Genomic DNA, 13955 nt, shown 5'->3' with positions numbered 1-13955 from the left:
CGTTTCAGTAACTACCACCAGCGTCCTGCCACCTGGCCGCCCATGTTGGTGGAAGGGTCTACCACGTTACTAAACCCAGGATCTGAGGCCAGGTTGGCAAGAGGCAGCAAGCAGAGGGTGCCTGACTTGATGCTATAACCCCCTCCCTACCTCAAACACGACCTACGTGACCTAGGACAGTGTCCCCGGCGGGAGTGAGTCAGTCTGTGTGGCAGATGCACAAGCTCAACTCCAGCCTCTACTAAAATAATTTAATAAAAACGGAGTTTTTGCAACGGAAGTTTGAAACTGCTCCTTTCTCTCTTCTCCCTCTGCCCAACCCCATTCCTCCCAGCAAACCACACACTAAGGATCAGCCAATCTGCCGCGCTCGGGCGTGACTGCTCCCTCCGGCCGCCAGGGGGCCGCCCCGCGCGCGGGCCACGTGGCGGAGGTTGCGGCCTCCGGCGGGGGGAGGAGCCGAACCTGCCACAGCGGCAGGGCTGGTGCAGGTCACTCGGAGCTGTCCCCGTCCGGGCCGCTGTCCGGCGTGGGCGGGAGGAGGGGTCTCCGGCGGGAGCGCTTGACCCGGCGAGGGGGCATGAGCAGCCTCCGCTTCAGCACAGCTAGGGCAGGAGGGGGAGCGGTCAAGGGCCGGGAAGAGCCCTGGGGGCGGGGCTGGGGGTGAGGAGGGCCATGTCTCACCAGCCACGGTGTCCCGGCTGTCCACCGTGGGCTCCCAGTAGATGCTCTCCCCGCGTCGGAAGTTTCGGTGCAGCCGAGTGCAGAGCGTGGCCAGCGTGAGCAGCACCAACAGGAAAGTCAGGGCCATGGCCGCCCAGGCGGCCTCCTCTGTGCGCGGGGTAGGGCCGCGGGCGGCCCTCGGTGGCCCTGCCGCCCGAGGGGCCGGGGAAGCCTGACCCAGACAGGCACAGCCCCCAGGACTGTTCTGCCCTTTGGGCAGCTGAACCTCCAGCCTGGAGCTGACATTGCTTCCTGGTCCCTCAGGCAGCAGTGGGCCAGTGGACACAGACCCGGCATTATTGCCTTCACCCTGAGATCCCAACATGGGCTGTTTGGCCTCCAAGCTCCCTGGGGAAACAGAGGGGAACCTCGGGGCTGAGGGTGTGGGCTGGAGACCAAGGGCAGCCCGCAGCCCACGTCTCCTGGCACCACTAGGAAAGAGCTGCCCATGTCCACTAGATGCCACCTCCATGCCGGGTGGCCGCCAGCTCCACAGAGTAAAGGCCAAAGCCGGGGCCTAAGAGGAGAAGAGACAGCAGTCACCCCCTCCCTGCCCAGATGCAGGCCAATGGCACCCAATGGCACCACCACCCTGAGCCAGCAACCCCATGACCGCCATGCCTGGCCAGCACCCCTCACCTGCACACACCCTCGCTGACTGCACAGCCTCCCTCTGCCCAGCATGGGCACCAAGGAAGGGGGCCCAGGAACAGTGTCAGAACGGAACCCAGCTTTCTCTCTCCTCTGCTTCCGCCACTGCCTCCTCTTCAGCCAGTGGGCAGCCCGGGCCGGCTCCACCCACGCCATCTCCAGCGCTAAGCCCCATGCGGCCAGTACGAGGGGCTACGAAAGGAAGAGAGAACTGTTACAGCTAAGTCGAAGCTGGGGAGCAAGCAAGCAGAGGCCCTGAATTCCCCTTGCCCTGCCCACAGCGCTGCAGCCTCCACTGGTACCAATCACCTTTCAGCAAGCACTTACCCGATCCTGGGTGAGGCTGGAATCAGGGGCCAGTGAGGGCTGGGCCACACAAGTGTGGGCAAGAAGGGCAAGCTGGAGCTTCAGCCAGGGGTGGGCACAGGGGTGGTAGAGGAAGCTGACGTCCTCAGACTGTAGGAAAGGCATGAAGACGTCAAGCCGGGCCCAGGTCCCTCCTGAGAGTTCCAAGTTCTCCCATCCTGGGGAGCCAACTTCAAGGGACTCCCAGGATGACCAGATGACCCTCCCACCTTCTGGGCTCAGGAAAGGATCAAGAGCCCTGGATACTGGTGTGATACTTGCCTCTGAGCATTCCTTTCATCCCTCCTCTCCAAGCAGTGCCACCCCTCAAAGGTCATAGCTTCCACGACAACATGCGTGGTTAACCCTGCCAGACTCAGACCACCCTCTTTAGCTATGTTCCTCTGCACCTGGCTCTACAGGTCCCCACCTAGGCTGTAACCACCCCCACAAAGAGAGACCAGGCCTTCTACGTATTGACCCATCTATATATATATTCAGTCTCCCCAAAGCATCCGAATACAGGGCACACAGGCAGCAGGTGCACAATCTCAGGATGGAAACACTTCAGTTATGAATCATTCTTTGATTGAGCTGACCTGATGCTCGTCATTTGTGCCGGAGGCTGTAGGAGATGCCAAAAGAGAACTCCTGGGCTCCGCTTGCAGGGAATACAAAGGAAACTCAGGGAAACAGGACTAATGCAAATGAACGAGCAAACTAATAAAGCTCAAAGTGATTAGCAGTTAAATTATGAGACGATTTCAAGCATTACACAAATTTGGAGAAGGTGATGAATAAATAAGGGCTAATGTGCTCAGGCAAGGTCTCAAGGGAGAGCTGACTCCTGCCCTGGGCCTTAAAGAAGGGTAGGGATGGATGGCAGGAGGGCAGGGAGCTGCCCCCCTTCAAGTCAGGTCAGGCCAGGTATAGAGGGGAAGGAGCCTCACACTCATGGGTGGTGAGCAGACCAACATGACTGAAGGGGAACCAAAGCTGTGGAGAGGTTACACGACGCTTACTGAACCAGGTAAAGCCAGAAAAACCAGACAGGGGGGTGGGGCCACGATAAGGTGGGAAATGAGGAGCCACTGGTTTCTGAACAGTTTGCAATGAAAAGGGCTGTTTGGGGAAAGGAAACGGATAGGTGGCATGAGCTCTTCTGGCTTGGAGATATTACAAGGATCAAAAACAGGTATTTCAAAAGGAAAACCAAAAGGACAGAGAAGCTATCCAACCACTGGCAGTGAAACACACAGGCACACAAGGAGAACCCAAGGTGTGGTCGGTAACCTGACATACACACACTCCTTGTTGCTGTTTACTTGCTAAGTCGTGTCTGACTCTTTTTGACCCCATGGACGATAGCCCACCAGACTCCTCTGTTCGTGGGATTTCCCAGGCAAGAATACTAGAGTGGGTTGCCATTTCCTTCCCCAGGGGATCTTCCCAGCCCAGGGATCGAACCCACATCTCCTGCATTACAGGCGGGTTCCTTACCACTGAGCCACCAGGGAAGCCCATTACACACTCACACACTCCTTACAGCTTCCTGTTTTCCAAAGTGCTATCCCACGCAATTTGTTTACTCCTCAAGGGGAGCCTGTGTGCGCAGCTGTGACCCCCCTGGGCTGTAGCCTGCCAGGCTCCTCTGTCCATGGAATTCTCCAGGGAAGAATACTGGAGTGGATTACCATTTCCTACTCCATGGATCTTCCTGACACAGGGATTGAACCCAACTCTCTTGCATATCCTGCATTGACAGGTGGATTCTTTACCACCAGTGCCACCTGGGAAGCCCATAATAACCACTAAGAACCTCTCTCACAGGAAAGCAGGGCCCAGATAAGTCAGAGACTTCCAAAGTCACACAGCAGAGCTAGAGCACAGGTTGTTTTCTCCTAGGACTCTCAACCCCCTTGCAGCCTCCTGCCCACACAGCTAGCTACTCATAGCATTCCTGACACCTCGCTGCAGAAGACAGAGGCCTAAGCTCACTGTCCTAGGACTAAGAGCACTAAGGTCTCCTCCTGGAGTGGGGAGCAGTAAAGAATGGAGCTAGTGAGCAGAAGAGGTGGAGCCTGCAGGGAGCTGGCTGTTTCCAGGACAGACCCCGAGGATGCCTCCTGCTTGTACTCACCTGCTGTGGCCGCATCCGTGTGTAGGTCACTCTTGGTGACACCTGTACCAGGGAGACAAGAGAACTGAGAGGCCCCGGGGGACTCCGCTGGGGGGATGGGGGTGGGACACGACAGCAGGCCCGTGCTGTCACGTTGGGATGGTGACGCTGGTGACGAGGGCCAAAGGAACAAGGTGCTCAGAGGATGGCTGTGGAGGGCACCGCGAGGCCAGGGCGGGACTGCGCTACCCCTTCACGCTCCTCTCTCCCACCGCCCTCCAGGCTCCCACCTGTGGGGGCAGAGGCCACAGGCCCTCGGGACAACGGGCTCCCGCCTCCTCCGCCGCCGGTTCAGCCACCACCTGTGGGTTCAAGGCGCAGAAAAGCTGGGTTGTTTGGCCTCGGAGAGGGCTCTGCCCTCTCCCTCCCAGGCCCAGCACTCCAAGGGAGAACTCCGAGTTCCCCTCTCGGCACGCCCCTCCTTCTGGCAAAGCACTTGGAGACCCCGGGCCGAAAGCTTCTCGGCAGCGGGTCGCCTTACCTCACGGGGACCCAGGAGTCCCGCCAGGGCGGCCAGGAGCAACAGCTGGGGCGGCGGCGGAGGAGGCGCCATCCCGGCCCGCCCCAGGCCGGCCTGCCGCCCGTCCAGCCAACAAGGGACCGCTTGCCGCCTGGGCCTGCCCCCGCGCACCCACGCCGCCCGCGTGCCCACGTAGACCCTGGGCTCGCGCGCGCGGGTCTGGCCCGACCCCAGACCGCGCGCCTCGACTCCCCGGGCTCGCGCGCCCCCGGCCTCGCCCCGCCCCCGGCCTCGCCCCGCCCCCGGCCTCGCCCCCGCCCCCGGCCTCGCCCCGCCCCCGGCCTCGCCCCGCCCCCGGCCTCGCCCCGCCCCGCCCCCACGGCTCCGGGCGGCTCTCGCCGGGTCCCTGCCCCGCCCCTGGGCCCGCCCACAGCCCGGGCCGCGCGCGCACGCGTCCGCCAGCCCAAGCCGGAAAAGTCATCTGGAAGCCGGTCCTCAGCTCACTGCGCAGCGAGACAGGCGGGACCACCTCCCTCCCCACGAAACTGGTCCCAGCGGGTCTCCGCGGCCTGCAGGGCGCAGCTGCAGCTCCTGGGTGGGATCGTGGAGCGTGAAGGAGGGCGGGAAATGGGACTCCTGTGAACTATGTGGCTCAGGAAAGGAGACGAGTCCGCTCCTTCGGCAAACCCGCTTCAGATTCATCATTATGACTGCCTCTGGAAGAGGGGCAGAATCCTGAAATAACAAGCTACGGAAAGGAGAGGGTCCCCACTGCTCCCCTCGCAAATAGCGCCCGAATCCGGAGGAGTCTCAGAGGGTCTCGGGCCTCCACGCTCCCAGGCCTGGAAGTCTCGGGAAGCTGCAGCCGGGCTGGGGGCTGCTTTGTTGTCCACGTCCGCCTCCGCTTTCGTGATAAGCCCAACGGCGACCCGCCGGTGCCCGAGGAGACTTTGGCCACCTCGTGAGGTGGAGTCACAGGCCTCTCCCCCAGCAGGGTGCTCGGGCCAGACATTCCCCGCAGCGGGGCGCCCATCTCCTTGGCCCAGTTCGAGATTTTGAGGGAAGACGGGAAAGTGGGTGGAGAGTGAGAGCTGTAATGTCCAGCCTGAAACTTTGAAATCGAACAAGAGCGTCTCCCACATCCACCGCCCCCACCCCTTGTGACTTGCAAGGGGTATTTCTTACCCGCCCCCCGCGCTCCAGAGATTGAGCTGATGAAGAGACTCAATCCATCCCCCGCCACGGCCCGCTCGCGGGGTGACAGGCACCTCCCTCCAAAGGCACCCGAATGCATCTTTCCCTCCGGCTCAGGGGCTGTTTCTTTTGGGGAAGTCCTTCCTGGGGAGCGGTGTTGAGGGTTCCCTCTCCCTGCAGCCAGGATCCAGGGCAACCCCGTGCTCGCGGGGGCGTCGGCAGGGCGCTCTAATGCAGGCAAAGGAACGAGAGGTCCCTGGCCTTCTGAGCTCCCGCTGCAAGCCCGCTGTCGGGGCGGAACGCCTGCCCTGGCCCTCGCTGGCCCTGAGCCGGACCCTCTCCCGGCAGGAGTTATTGCGCAGTTGCGGGTGCCGGCGGGGCGGAGACCGACATCGAGGTCGGAGAGGACCACCGGTCCGGACGACAGAGGTGCGGGTGATGGTTCCCGCTGCAGCCGCGCCGCGCCGCCCCGCGGGAGCCCGGAGTCCGCGCCGGGAGCTGCGGTTCATTCGCTTCTCCTTTTTGCTGCTTCTCGGCAGCGGCCCCTGAGAGGGCAGTGACGCAGGGGCTCCCCGGGAGCCACACACCACGCGGGGCGGAGGGGTGGGGGCAGAGGATCCTGAGGCTCACTCCCGTCTGCCCCCACTCCTCCGCCGCCCACACTCCGCTCCTCGGCTCGCCTTCCCCACTCCCTTCCGCCTCGCCGGCGCGTCCTCGCTGCCTCTCCGTGGCCTCCGCTCCTTTCACCCTCTGCTCCTGCCTGTCGCAATCGCTGTACAAAGGGCCGGGGGGCGGGAGTGGGGGGGCGGGTGAGGGGAGCCGGGCGCGAACTGGCTGCCTCTGCGGGGCCGCGGCCAATCCCGAGCGCACCCTCTCCCTGCCCCGCGGGAGGGCCCTGGGCGGCCGCCGCGGCCGGGCGGAGCCGCGGGCAGAGCGGGGAGCAAGCCGAGGGGCGTCCCCGCCGCGACCGCCCGCCGGGGGCTCTCCGGCCTCGCCATGCCACCGTGGGGCGCCGCCCTTGCCCTGCTTCTGGCTGCGCTCGCCCTGCTCTGCCTGCTCGTCCTGAGGCTGCGGCGGCCCGGCAGGCGCGCCGTCGGAGCGAGGACCCTGCCGGGGGCGCGGGGAGAAGATCACGGGGAGGAGGTGGACGGCGGAGGCCCCGCGGGTCAGTTCAGCGACGGGCGGGAGCCGCTGCCCGGAGGCTGCAGCCTCATCTGTAAGCCGTCGGCGCTGGCCCAGTGCCTGCTGCGCGCTCTGCGACGCTCGGCCGCGCTGGAGCCGGGCCCGCGCCCCTGGCTGTCCGGGCCCCACCTGCAGACCCTCTGCCACTTCGTGCTGCCGGTGGGGCCGGGGTCCGAGCTGGCCCGGGAGTACCTGCAGTTGGCAGATGACGGGCTGGTGGCCCTGGACTGGGTGGTGGGACCTGGCGCCCGGGGCCGCCGGGCCACCAACGCCGGGGGCCTCCCGGCGGTACTGCTGGTGATCCCCAATGCCTGGGGGCGCCTCACCCGCAACGTGCTCGGCCTCTGCCTGCTGGCCCTGGAGCGCGGCTACTACCCGGTGATCTTCCACCGGCGCGGCCACCACGGCTGCCCACTGGTCAGCCCCCGGCTGCAGCCCTTTGGGGACCCATCCGACCTCAAAGAGGCCATCACTTACATCCGCTTCCGACACCCCGCGGCCCCGCTGTTCGCGGTGAGCGAGGGCTCGGGCTCGGCGCTGCTGCTGTCCTACCTGGGCGAGTGTGGCTCCTCCAGCTACATGACCGGAGCCGCCTGCATCTCGCCCGTGCTACGCTGCCGCGAGTGGTTTGAGGCCGGCCTGCCCTGGCCCTATGAGCGGGGCTTTCTGCTTCACCAGAAGATCGCCCTCAGCAGGTGGGTAATGGGGGCCGCAGACGCGGTGGGTAGGGGTTTGGGGCTGGGAAACAGTTCTGCCTGGTACTGAATCAAACATGTGTAGAGCAATTTGGGCAGAGTTCTCCACACAGTTTCTGAAGCGTCCAAACCCTCTAATCTAGACAGAATCAGAGAAGCAAATTTAAAAGCCACGGACCGACTGAGTCAGCATCATTAGCTGGAGCGGGGACTCCAACCCAGGGGGCCCCCTGGCCTCACCTCAGCTGCATTTCATCCTAGCAACCTAAGCACCTGATGCTGCACATCGCCTAGTCAAATCAGCAAAGAGGGCTCTGGAAGCAATTGTGACTGATTGTCCAGAAAGTTTCCTTATAGTCTCTGAGCCTGGAGATGACAGAAATCAGAAATTTGGTGGTTATTTGATTTATTGAAATTCCTTAGACCTGACAAGTGTTTTGCATATTCCTAGGTATGTACTCAATATTTAATGCAAAAATTTTAAGAATGTTTAAACATATTTCTTTAAATCTCCAAAAAGAAAAGAATCTACCACCAGGGTGACAGGGAGACTCTTCCACTGAAAAGGCCTGGGTGACAGTCCCACAGCAAATAACCAGGCCTCGGCTTACACTGTTGCTTTCCTAGGGGATGAAGGGGTTAGCTAAGTTGCTGGAAATTCAGGATTTGAACCCAAATGGGTCTGACCCCACATCCCAGGTCTTTCTGCCCCACCACAGTGTTGCCATCATGTCTAGCTAATCCCTATGAGCCTCACTTTCGTCTTCAGTTAAAGGGAGTTACTAATCACCGCAGATGGTGACTGCAGCCATGAAATTAAAAGACGCTTACTCCTTGGAAGGAAAGTTATGACCAACCTAGATAGCATATTCAAAAGCAGAGACATTACTTTGCCAACAAAGGTCCGTCTAGTCGAGGCTATGGTTTTTCCTGTGGTCATGTATGGATGTGAGAGTTGGACTGTGAAGAAGGCTGAGCGCCGAAGAATTGATGCTTTTGAACTGTGGTGTTGGAGATGACTCTTGAGAGTCCCTTGGACTGCAAGGAGATCCAACCAGTCCATTCTGAAGGAGATCCCCTCTGGGATTTCTTTAGAAGGAATGATACTAAAGCTGAAACTCCAGTATTTTGGCCACCTCATGCGAAGAGTTGACTCATTGGAAAAGACCCTGATGCTGGGAGGGATTGGGGGCAGGAGGAGAAGGGGACGACAGAGGATGAGATGGCTGGATGGCATCACTGACTCGATGGATGTGAGTCTGAGTGAACTCCGGGAGTTGGTGATGGACAGGGAGGCCTGGCGTGCTGCGATTCATGGGGTCGCAAAGAGTTGGACATGACTGAGCAACTGAACTGAACTGAATCGAACCTCACAAGGTGGCATGAAGTAAGATAAACAAAGTACGGGGCCTGGCACCAATACGTGGTGGCAATTGTGATTTTTCTTTCTTTTCTTGCTCCATTTTGCCTCCCAAACCCTGAGCTCAACAGCAGCCCACATGCTACCATGGCAACCCAAAGCCACTGGAACAGTCCACGGGCAAGGTGCTCTCACATGGCCTAATTGTCAGTTTCCTTCCACAAATGACCACCATCAGTGCTGCTGACCCCAGGTACCAGCTGGAGGATACAGTGGGGGAAGTGAAAAGAAAAACTGGGCCTTTAGGAACTGCCCTGCCCATGGAATTTGGGGATTGCCCACTTGGGGCAAGCCTCTTTGACTGTTTGCAGGAGGCACCTATCCAAATTCAGCTGGCTAAGGCTGAATTAACCCAAACTAAGTACTGAACTACCCATCCTGGCCTCCTGGTCAGGGTGCCAGGCTCTCCCCAGGGAGGTGGAAACAGCCAATATATCCCTCTTTTCCAGAGCAGTTACTCTCAGGCTCCCATTTGGGAACTCACCCCGTAAATTAATTATTACACTCTCAGTTACTTCCTCCGCCACTCAGCCCTCTCTAGAAATACTTGCCCCACTGATCAAGGTCACATTCGTCATCATCCGGACAGCATATTATCTTTTAAAAAACAACCAAACTGGGCTTCCCTGGTGGCTCAGTGGTAAAGAATCTGCCTGCCAATGCAGGAGACATGGATTCAATCTCTGGTCCCGGAAGATCCCACATGTCGTGGAACAGCTAAGCCGGTTACATCACAACTACTGAGCCTATGCTTTAATGCCCGGGAGCCGCAACGACTGAGCCCACGTAGTGAGAGCCCATGCTCCACAAGAGCAGCCACCGCAATGAGAACCTTGTGCACTGCAACTAGGCTCGCCACCACTAGAGAAAAGGCCGTGCCGCAACAAAGACCCAGCACAGCTAAAAATAAATAAATAAATATATTTTTAAAAAAGCAAGCAAACCAATACAACTTAAAATGTTAATGATGGGGGTGTCACTTGCTGGTTTGGATAGTCTGAGCCAGTGGGTTCTAAGAGGAGTACAGGAGGTGACAGTTTGTAGCAAGTTCCCTACAGGGGTCAGAAGTTGAGGTCAGGGGGACAGTTGTCACAGCTGTAAAGTCAAATGCTGCCCCAGGGCTGAGGAGGTGATGCCATGAATGACCATCCTCATAGAAACTGTAATACAGGAAGGAGGGCGGAAATACCCTGATTGTTGCCATGCCAGCCCATGTTGTCAGACCTCCTCATTTCCTTTGAGAAGCCAGCTAGCTGCATTTTATGTGAATTATCCTGATTTTATTATTTTTAGCCACGCCATGCGGCTTGTGGTACCTTAGTTCCCTGACTAGGGATCAAACCAGGCCCACAGCAGTTTTAAGCACGGGACTGCCAGGGAATTCCCAAACCTCCTGGTTTTAAATGATGGCAACAATGTGGAAGTTTTTAAACACACTATCAGATCAGATCAGTCGCTCAGTCGTGTCCGACTCTTTGCGACCCCATGAATCCCAGCACGCCAGGCCTCCCTGTCCGTCACCAACTCCCGGAGTTCACTCAGACTCACGTCCATCGAGTCAGTGATGCCATCCAGCCATCTCATCCTCTGTCGTCCCCTTCTCCTCCTGCCCCCAATCCCTCCCAGCATCAGAGTCTTTTCCAGTGAGTCAACTCTTCGCATGAGGTGGTCAAAGTACTGGAGTTTCAGCTTCAGCATCATTCCCTCCAAAGAAATCCCAGGGCTGATCTCCTTCAGAATGGACTGGTTGGATCTCCTTGCAGTCCAAGGGACTCTAAAGAGTCTTTTCCAACACCCCAGTTCAAAAGCATCAATTCTTCGGCACTCAGCCTTCTTCACAGTCCAACTCTCACATCCATACATGACCACAGGAAAAACCATAGCCTTGACTAGACGAACCTTTGTTGGCAAAATAATGTCTCTGCTTTTGAATATGCTATCTAGGTTGATCATAACTTTCCTTCCAAGGAGTAAGCGTAAGGCCAAAGAAAGCCTCCGTGGTCAGACACTGGCCTGTGGGCAGCCACTCTGTAACATGTGCTGTCAATTTATTTTCTCTTTCCTTCCTTCCTCCTCCAACTTCTTGCTGCCAGGTACGCCACGGCCCTGGAGGACACAGTGGATACCGGCAAACTGTTCAGGAGCCGCTCCCTGCGGGAGTTTGAGGAGACTCTCTTCTGCCACACCAAGAGCTTCCCCATCAGCTGGGACACCTACTGGGACCACAACGACCCCCTCCGGGATGTGGATGAGGCAGCGGTACCTGTGCTGTGCATCTGCAGTGCCGACGACCCCGTGTGCGGGCCCCCAAACCACTTTCTGCCAACTGAACTCTTTCACAGCAACCCCTACTTCTTCCTTCTGCTCAGCCGCCACGGGGGCCACTGCGGCTTCCTGCGCCAGGAGCCCTTGCCAGCCTGGAGCCATGAGGTCACCTTGGAGTACTTCCGGGCCTTGACTGACTTCTTCCGGACGGAAGAGAGGATGAAAGGGCTGAGCAGGCGCCGAGCTTCCTTCCTTGCGGGCCGGCGTCGTTGGGGAACCCTGCCGAAGCGGGAGGTCTCCCCCTCTTCCAGTCTGGAGGAGATCTTTAGCTGGAAGAGATCCTATACGCGGTGAGACCTGACCTGAGAAGGCCCTAGCCTCACAAGGAAGAACAGAACTGCGCATGGCTGAGTCCTTACCAGGCAATTAGGACAGAACGCGGCCAGGCCACTGCAGCCCTTTGCCCCTGGTCCAGCCCCTCTATTAAACTGGTCTGTGGAAAGAGATGGAACCCCCCGGAAGCTGGCGTTCACTGACCCCTGGGGAGAACTCCTGCCCAGACCTTGCTCTGCACATGCCAACTCATCCTGGCTCAGCAGCGGGGCATTGCCCGTCACTGTCCCCTGTCATTGACTTCATAAGCCAAAGAATAGCACCATTTAAGTTCCTGGACTTTAGAGAAAATGCTAGTTTACTAGCAATGACACAGAGAAGATGCGTTTTTGTGAGCCATTGGTAGGTCTGTGCCCCACAGCTTCTCAAGCTGGAGCCACTTGAGGTAGTGGGGACAGACAGGATGTTTGTGTCTTGGTCCCACTTCCCTCGTTTTGTTTTTTTTTCTGCGGCTGTGGCGCTCCGCTGACTTCACGTGGTGACAGCTGTGGAAGCGGCTCACAGAGCCGTGTGGCTGTGTCAGTGAAAAAGGCCCGAGGAGGCCAGTGCTGTGCTGAGACTGGGTTGGGGAGGGCGACAAGGCAGAGAACGTGAACACCTGCGTCTGGAACACGAAGGTCCAGTGTTTGGATGAGTTCTGCAAGTCTTGATTGGGCGTGGGGGGCTGATCTGGGGCTTCAGCCTAGGACCTCCAAACTCACTGGAGAGATTCCAGGAGTGATTAAGAATAGGAAATCATCGCAGGGTGTGCTTGACCATGGCTCAAGGAGCCAGGCTTTCAGACATTCTAGGTGCTCCTTCCAGTACCATTTTGGGGGATTACTCCAGAGAGCTCCAGCGAGAGGTGTTTTTCTCTAGAGATGTGAGCTTTCTCTAAGTGGTAAAAGTACAAACCTCATATCTTAGGTGGGTTTTTTTTGGTTAGTTGCCCTCTTTTCTGACACTGCTGCTAGCCTTTCCCTCTTCAGAGCCTAGAGAGACATCTGGTACTAGAGAAAACAGTAGTTCCAAGAGATTGACTGGAGCTGACTCAGTGATTTATGAATATTTCACATTATCACGCCTTTTCTGCTCAATTATTCAAAAGGCTATCCATCCGTGTAGATGAAGAGAAAGCTTCCCCTGGATCTGGCCACTTACTGACTGATAACCTCGGTGTTTTGAGGACTAATGCTGAAGATTAGAGTAAAATAAGGTATTGTATGGATTGACCCACACAACTTGGTTTGGGTTAGGCCATTAAGCAATACAGTAGGACATCCAGTCTGTCCCCTCCCCCCAAAAAAGAAAGCTTTACCCAGAAGTTTTAATTGGTCATCAAGAAAAGAAAGCACCTGTTTCGACAAGCAGCTCCATCCTGGCCTCACCAACAGGAAAGCAGTTTTAAGGAGGAGAGACGATTACCATGTCCTAAGGCTTGGTATGAGGAATTCCTAGGGCCATGATGTTAGATTTGGATAATCTTCGCCCATTCTTGTTCTTCTAGATCAAATAAGAAGAAACTCTATAAACTAATCTAAGAATCTGAACCGGAAGGCAGACAACACTCAATTGTCTAAGGCACTTTATCCTGTCATGAAAAGATTCCCCCCCCCTCCTTCCCCACTGCTGGTTCCTCTTCCTCCACGTTCTTCAGCTAACATTCTCTCACTGTTTCTGAGCAGGAGAAATAATACCAGGCTCCTCCGTCCATGGGATTTTCCAGGCAAGAGTGCTGGAGTGGGGTGCCATTGCCTTCTCCAATAATAAGGAAGGGAACCCCAAATAAGCCATTGTACTTCTGGCTAACCACCTTGGTATAAGGCTTGGTGAAGAACTACTGACATCTGGCCACCCTCTCCCCCAGCATCTGGTACAGTGGAGATTTCCGTTTATTAGCTCTGGCGCTCCCATATTCAGGACCCTATGATAGTTCAGAACTCACTGTAAACCAAACAGTGGTTTTTTAAACACCCCCCGCCACCTGCACCCCCAGGATTAAATGGCCCCTAAGGGCTAAAATCTGGATTGTTTCTCTAGGCCAGATACCTTGAGACTCTAGTCCTTTAACATAATAGCTTTTGGAGAAATCATGGTTCACCTTTTACAGGAAAGCAAGCTTGTGGGGTGGGGGTAGAGGAAGATATATATATATATATTTATGTCTCCTTTAAGTGATAAAAGTATGAACCTCACATCTGAGGTGTTTTTTTGGTTAGTTCCCTCTTTTCTGACACTACTACTAGCCTTTCCCTCTCCAGAGCCAAGCTTTCAGAACAGCCCAATCCAGTTCCACTGATTGCCTTGGATCCACAGCTCTAATGACCTAAACCCCAATTCTCCTCCATGCCCCTTGTGCCAAATGTACTCAAAGCCGTTCTCAAAAAGCTACTTCTGTCCCGTCTTCTCATCACCGTTTGGTGACATCACTGCTTTTCAGCCCATTTTTGGCAAGAAAGTGTACTTCCT

The 13955-nt window shown here is 57.2% G+C and overlaps 2 protein-coding genes across 4 annotated transcripts; one reads left to right on the top strand and one right to left on the bottom strand.

Annotated features, from left to right (window-relative positions):
* Positions 1–236: 236 nt before the first annotated feature.
* TP53I13 (tumor protein p53 inducible protein 13) lies at positions 237–7306 on the bottom strand. Of its 3 annotated transcripts, none has more exons than XM_070772789.1 (7): positions 7287–7306; positions 4129–4200; positions 3860–3901; positions 1702–1830; positions 1363–1566; positions 685–1240; positions 237–605 (listed from the first exon to the last, which is right to left on the bottom strand). In XM_070772789.1, the coding sequence occupies exons 3-7, from the start codon at positions 3872–3874 to the stop codon at positions 493–495; spliced, it is 1017 nt and encodes a 338-aa protein (XP_070628890.1). In that variant the 5' UTR covers positions 3875–3901; positions 4129–4200; positions 7287–7306; the 3' UTR covers positions 237–492. The 3 variants fall into 3 exon arrangements, with proteins under 3 accessions (XP_070628890.1, XP_019837292.2, XP_019837293.2); XM_019981733.2 differs by lacking the exon at positions 7287–7306 and adding an exon at positions 4380–4614; XM_019981734.2 differs by lacking the exons at positions 3860–3901; positions 4129–4200; positions 7287–7306 and adding an exon at positions 2319–2342.
* Positions 6396–12141, top strand: ABHD15 (abhydrolase domain containing 15). Its single transcript, XM_019982375.2, has 2 exons — positions 6396–7429; positions 10943–12141. Exons 1-2 carry the CDS (start codon positions 6549–6551, stop codon positions 11466–11468), a joined length of 1407 nt encoding a protein of 468 aa, XP_019837934.2. The 5' UTR covers positions 6396–6548; the 3' UTR covers positions 11469–12141.
* The last annotated feature ends 1814 nt before the right edge of the window (positions 12142–13955 follow it).

The sequence above is a fragment of the Bos indicus genome, chromosome 19, assembly GCF_029378745.1.
Source record: "Bos indicus isolate NIAB-ARS_2022 breed Sahiwal x Tharparkar chromosome 19, NIAB-ARS_B.indTharparkar_mat_pri_1.0, whole genome shotgun sequence".
NCBI lineage: Eukaryota > Metazoa > Chordata > Mammalia > Artiodactyla > Bovidae > Bos > Bos indicus.
This window is presented reverse-complemented; position numbering and strand designations above follow the sequence as displayed.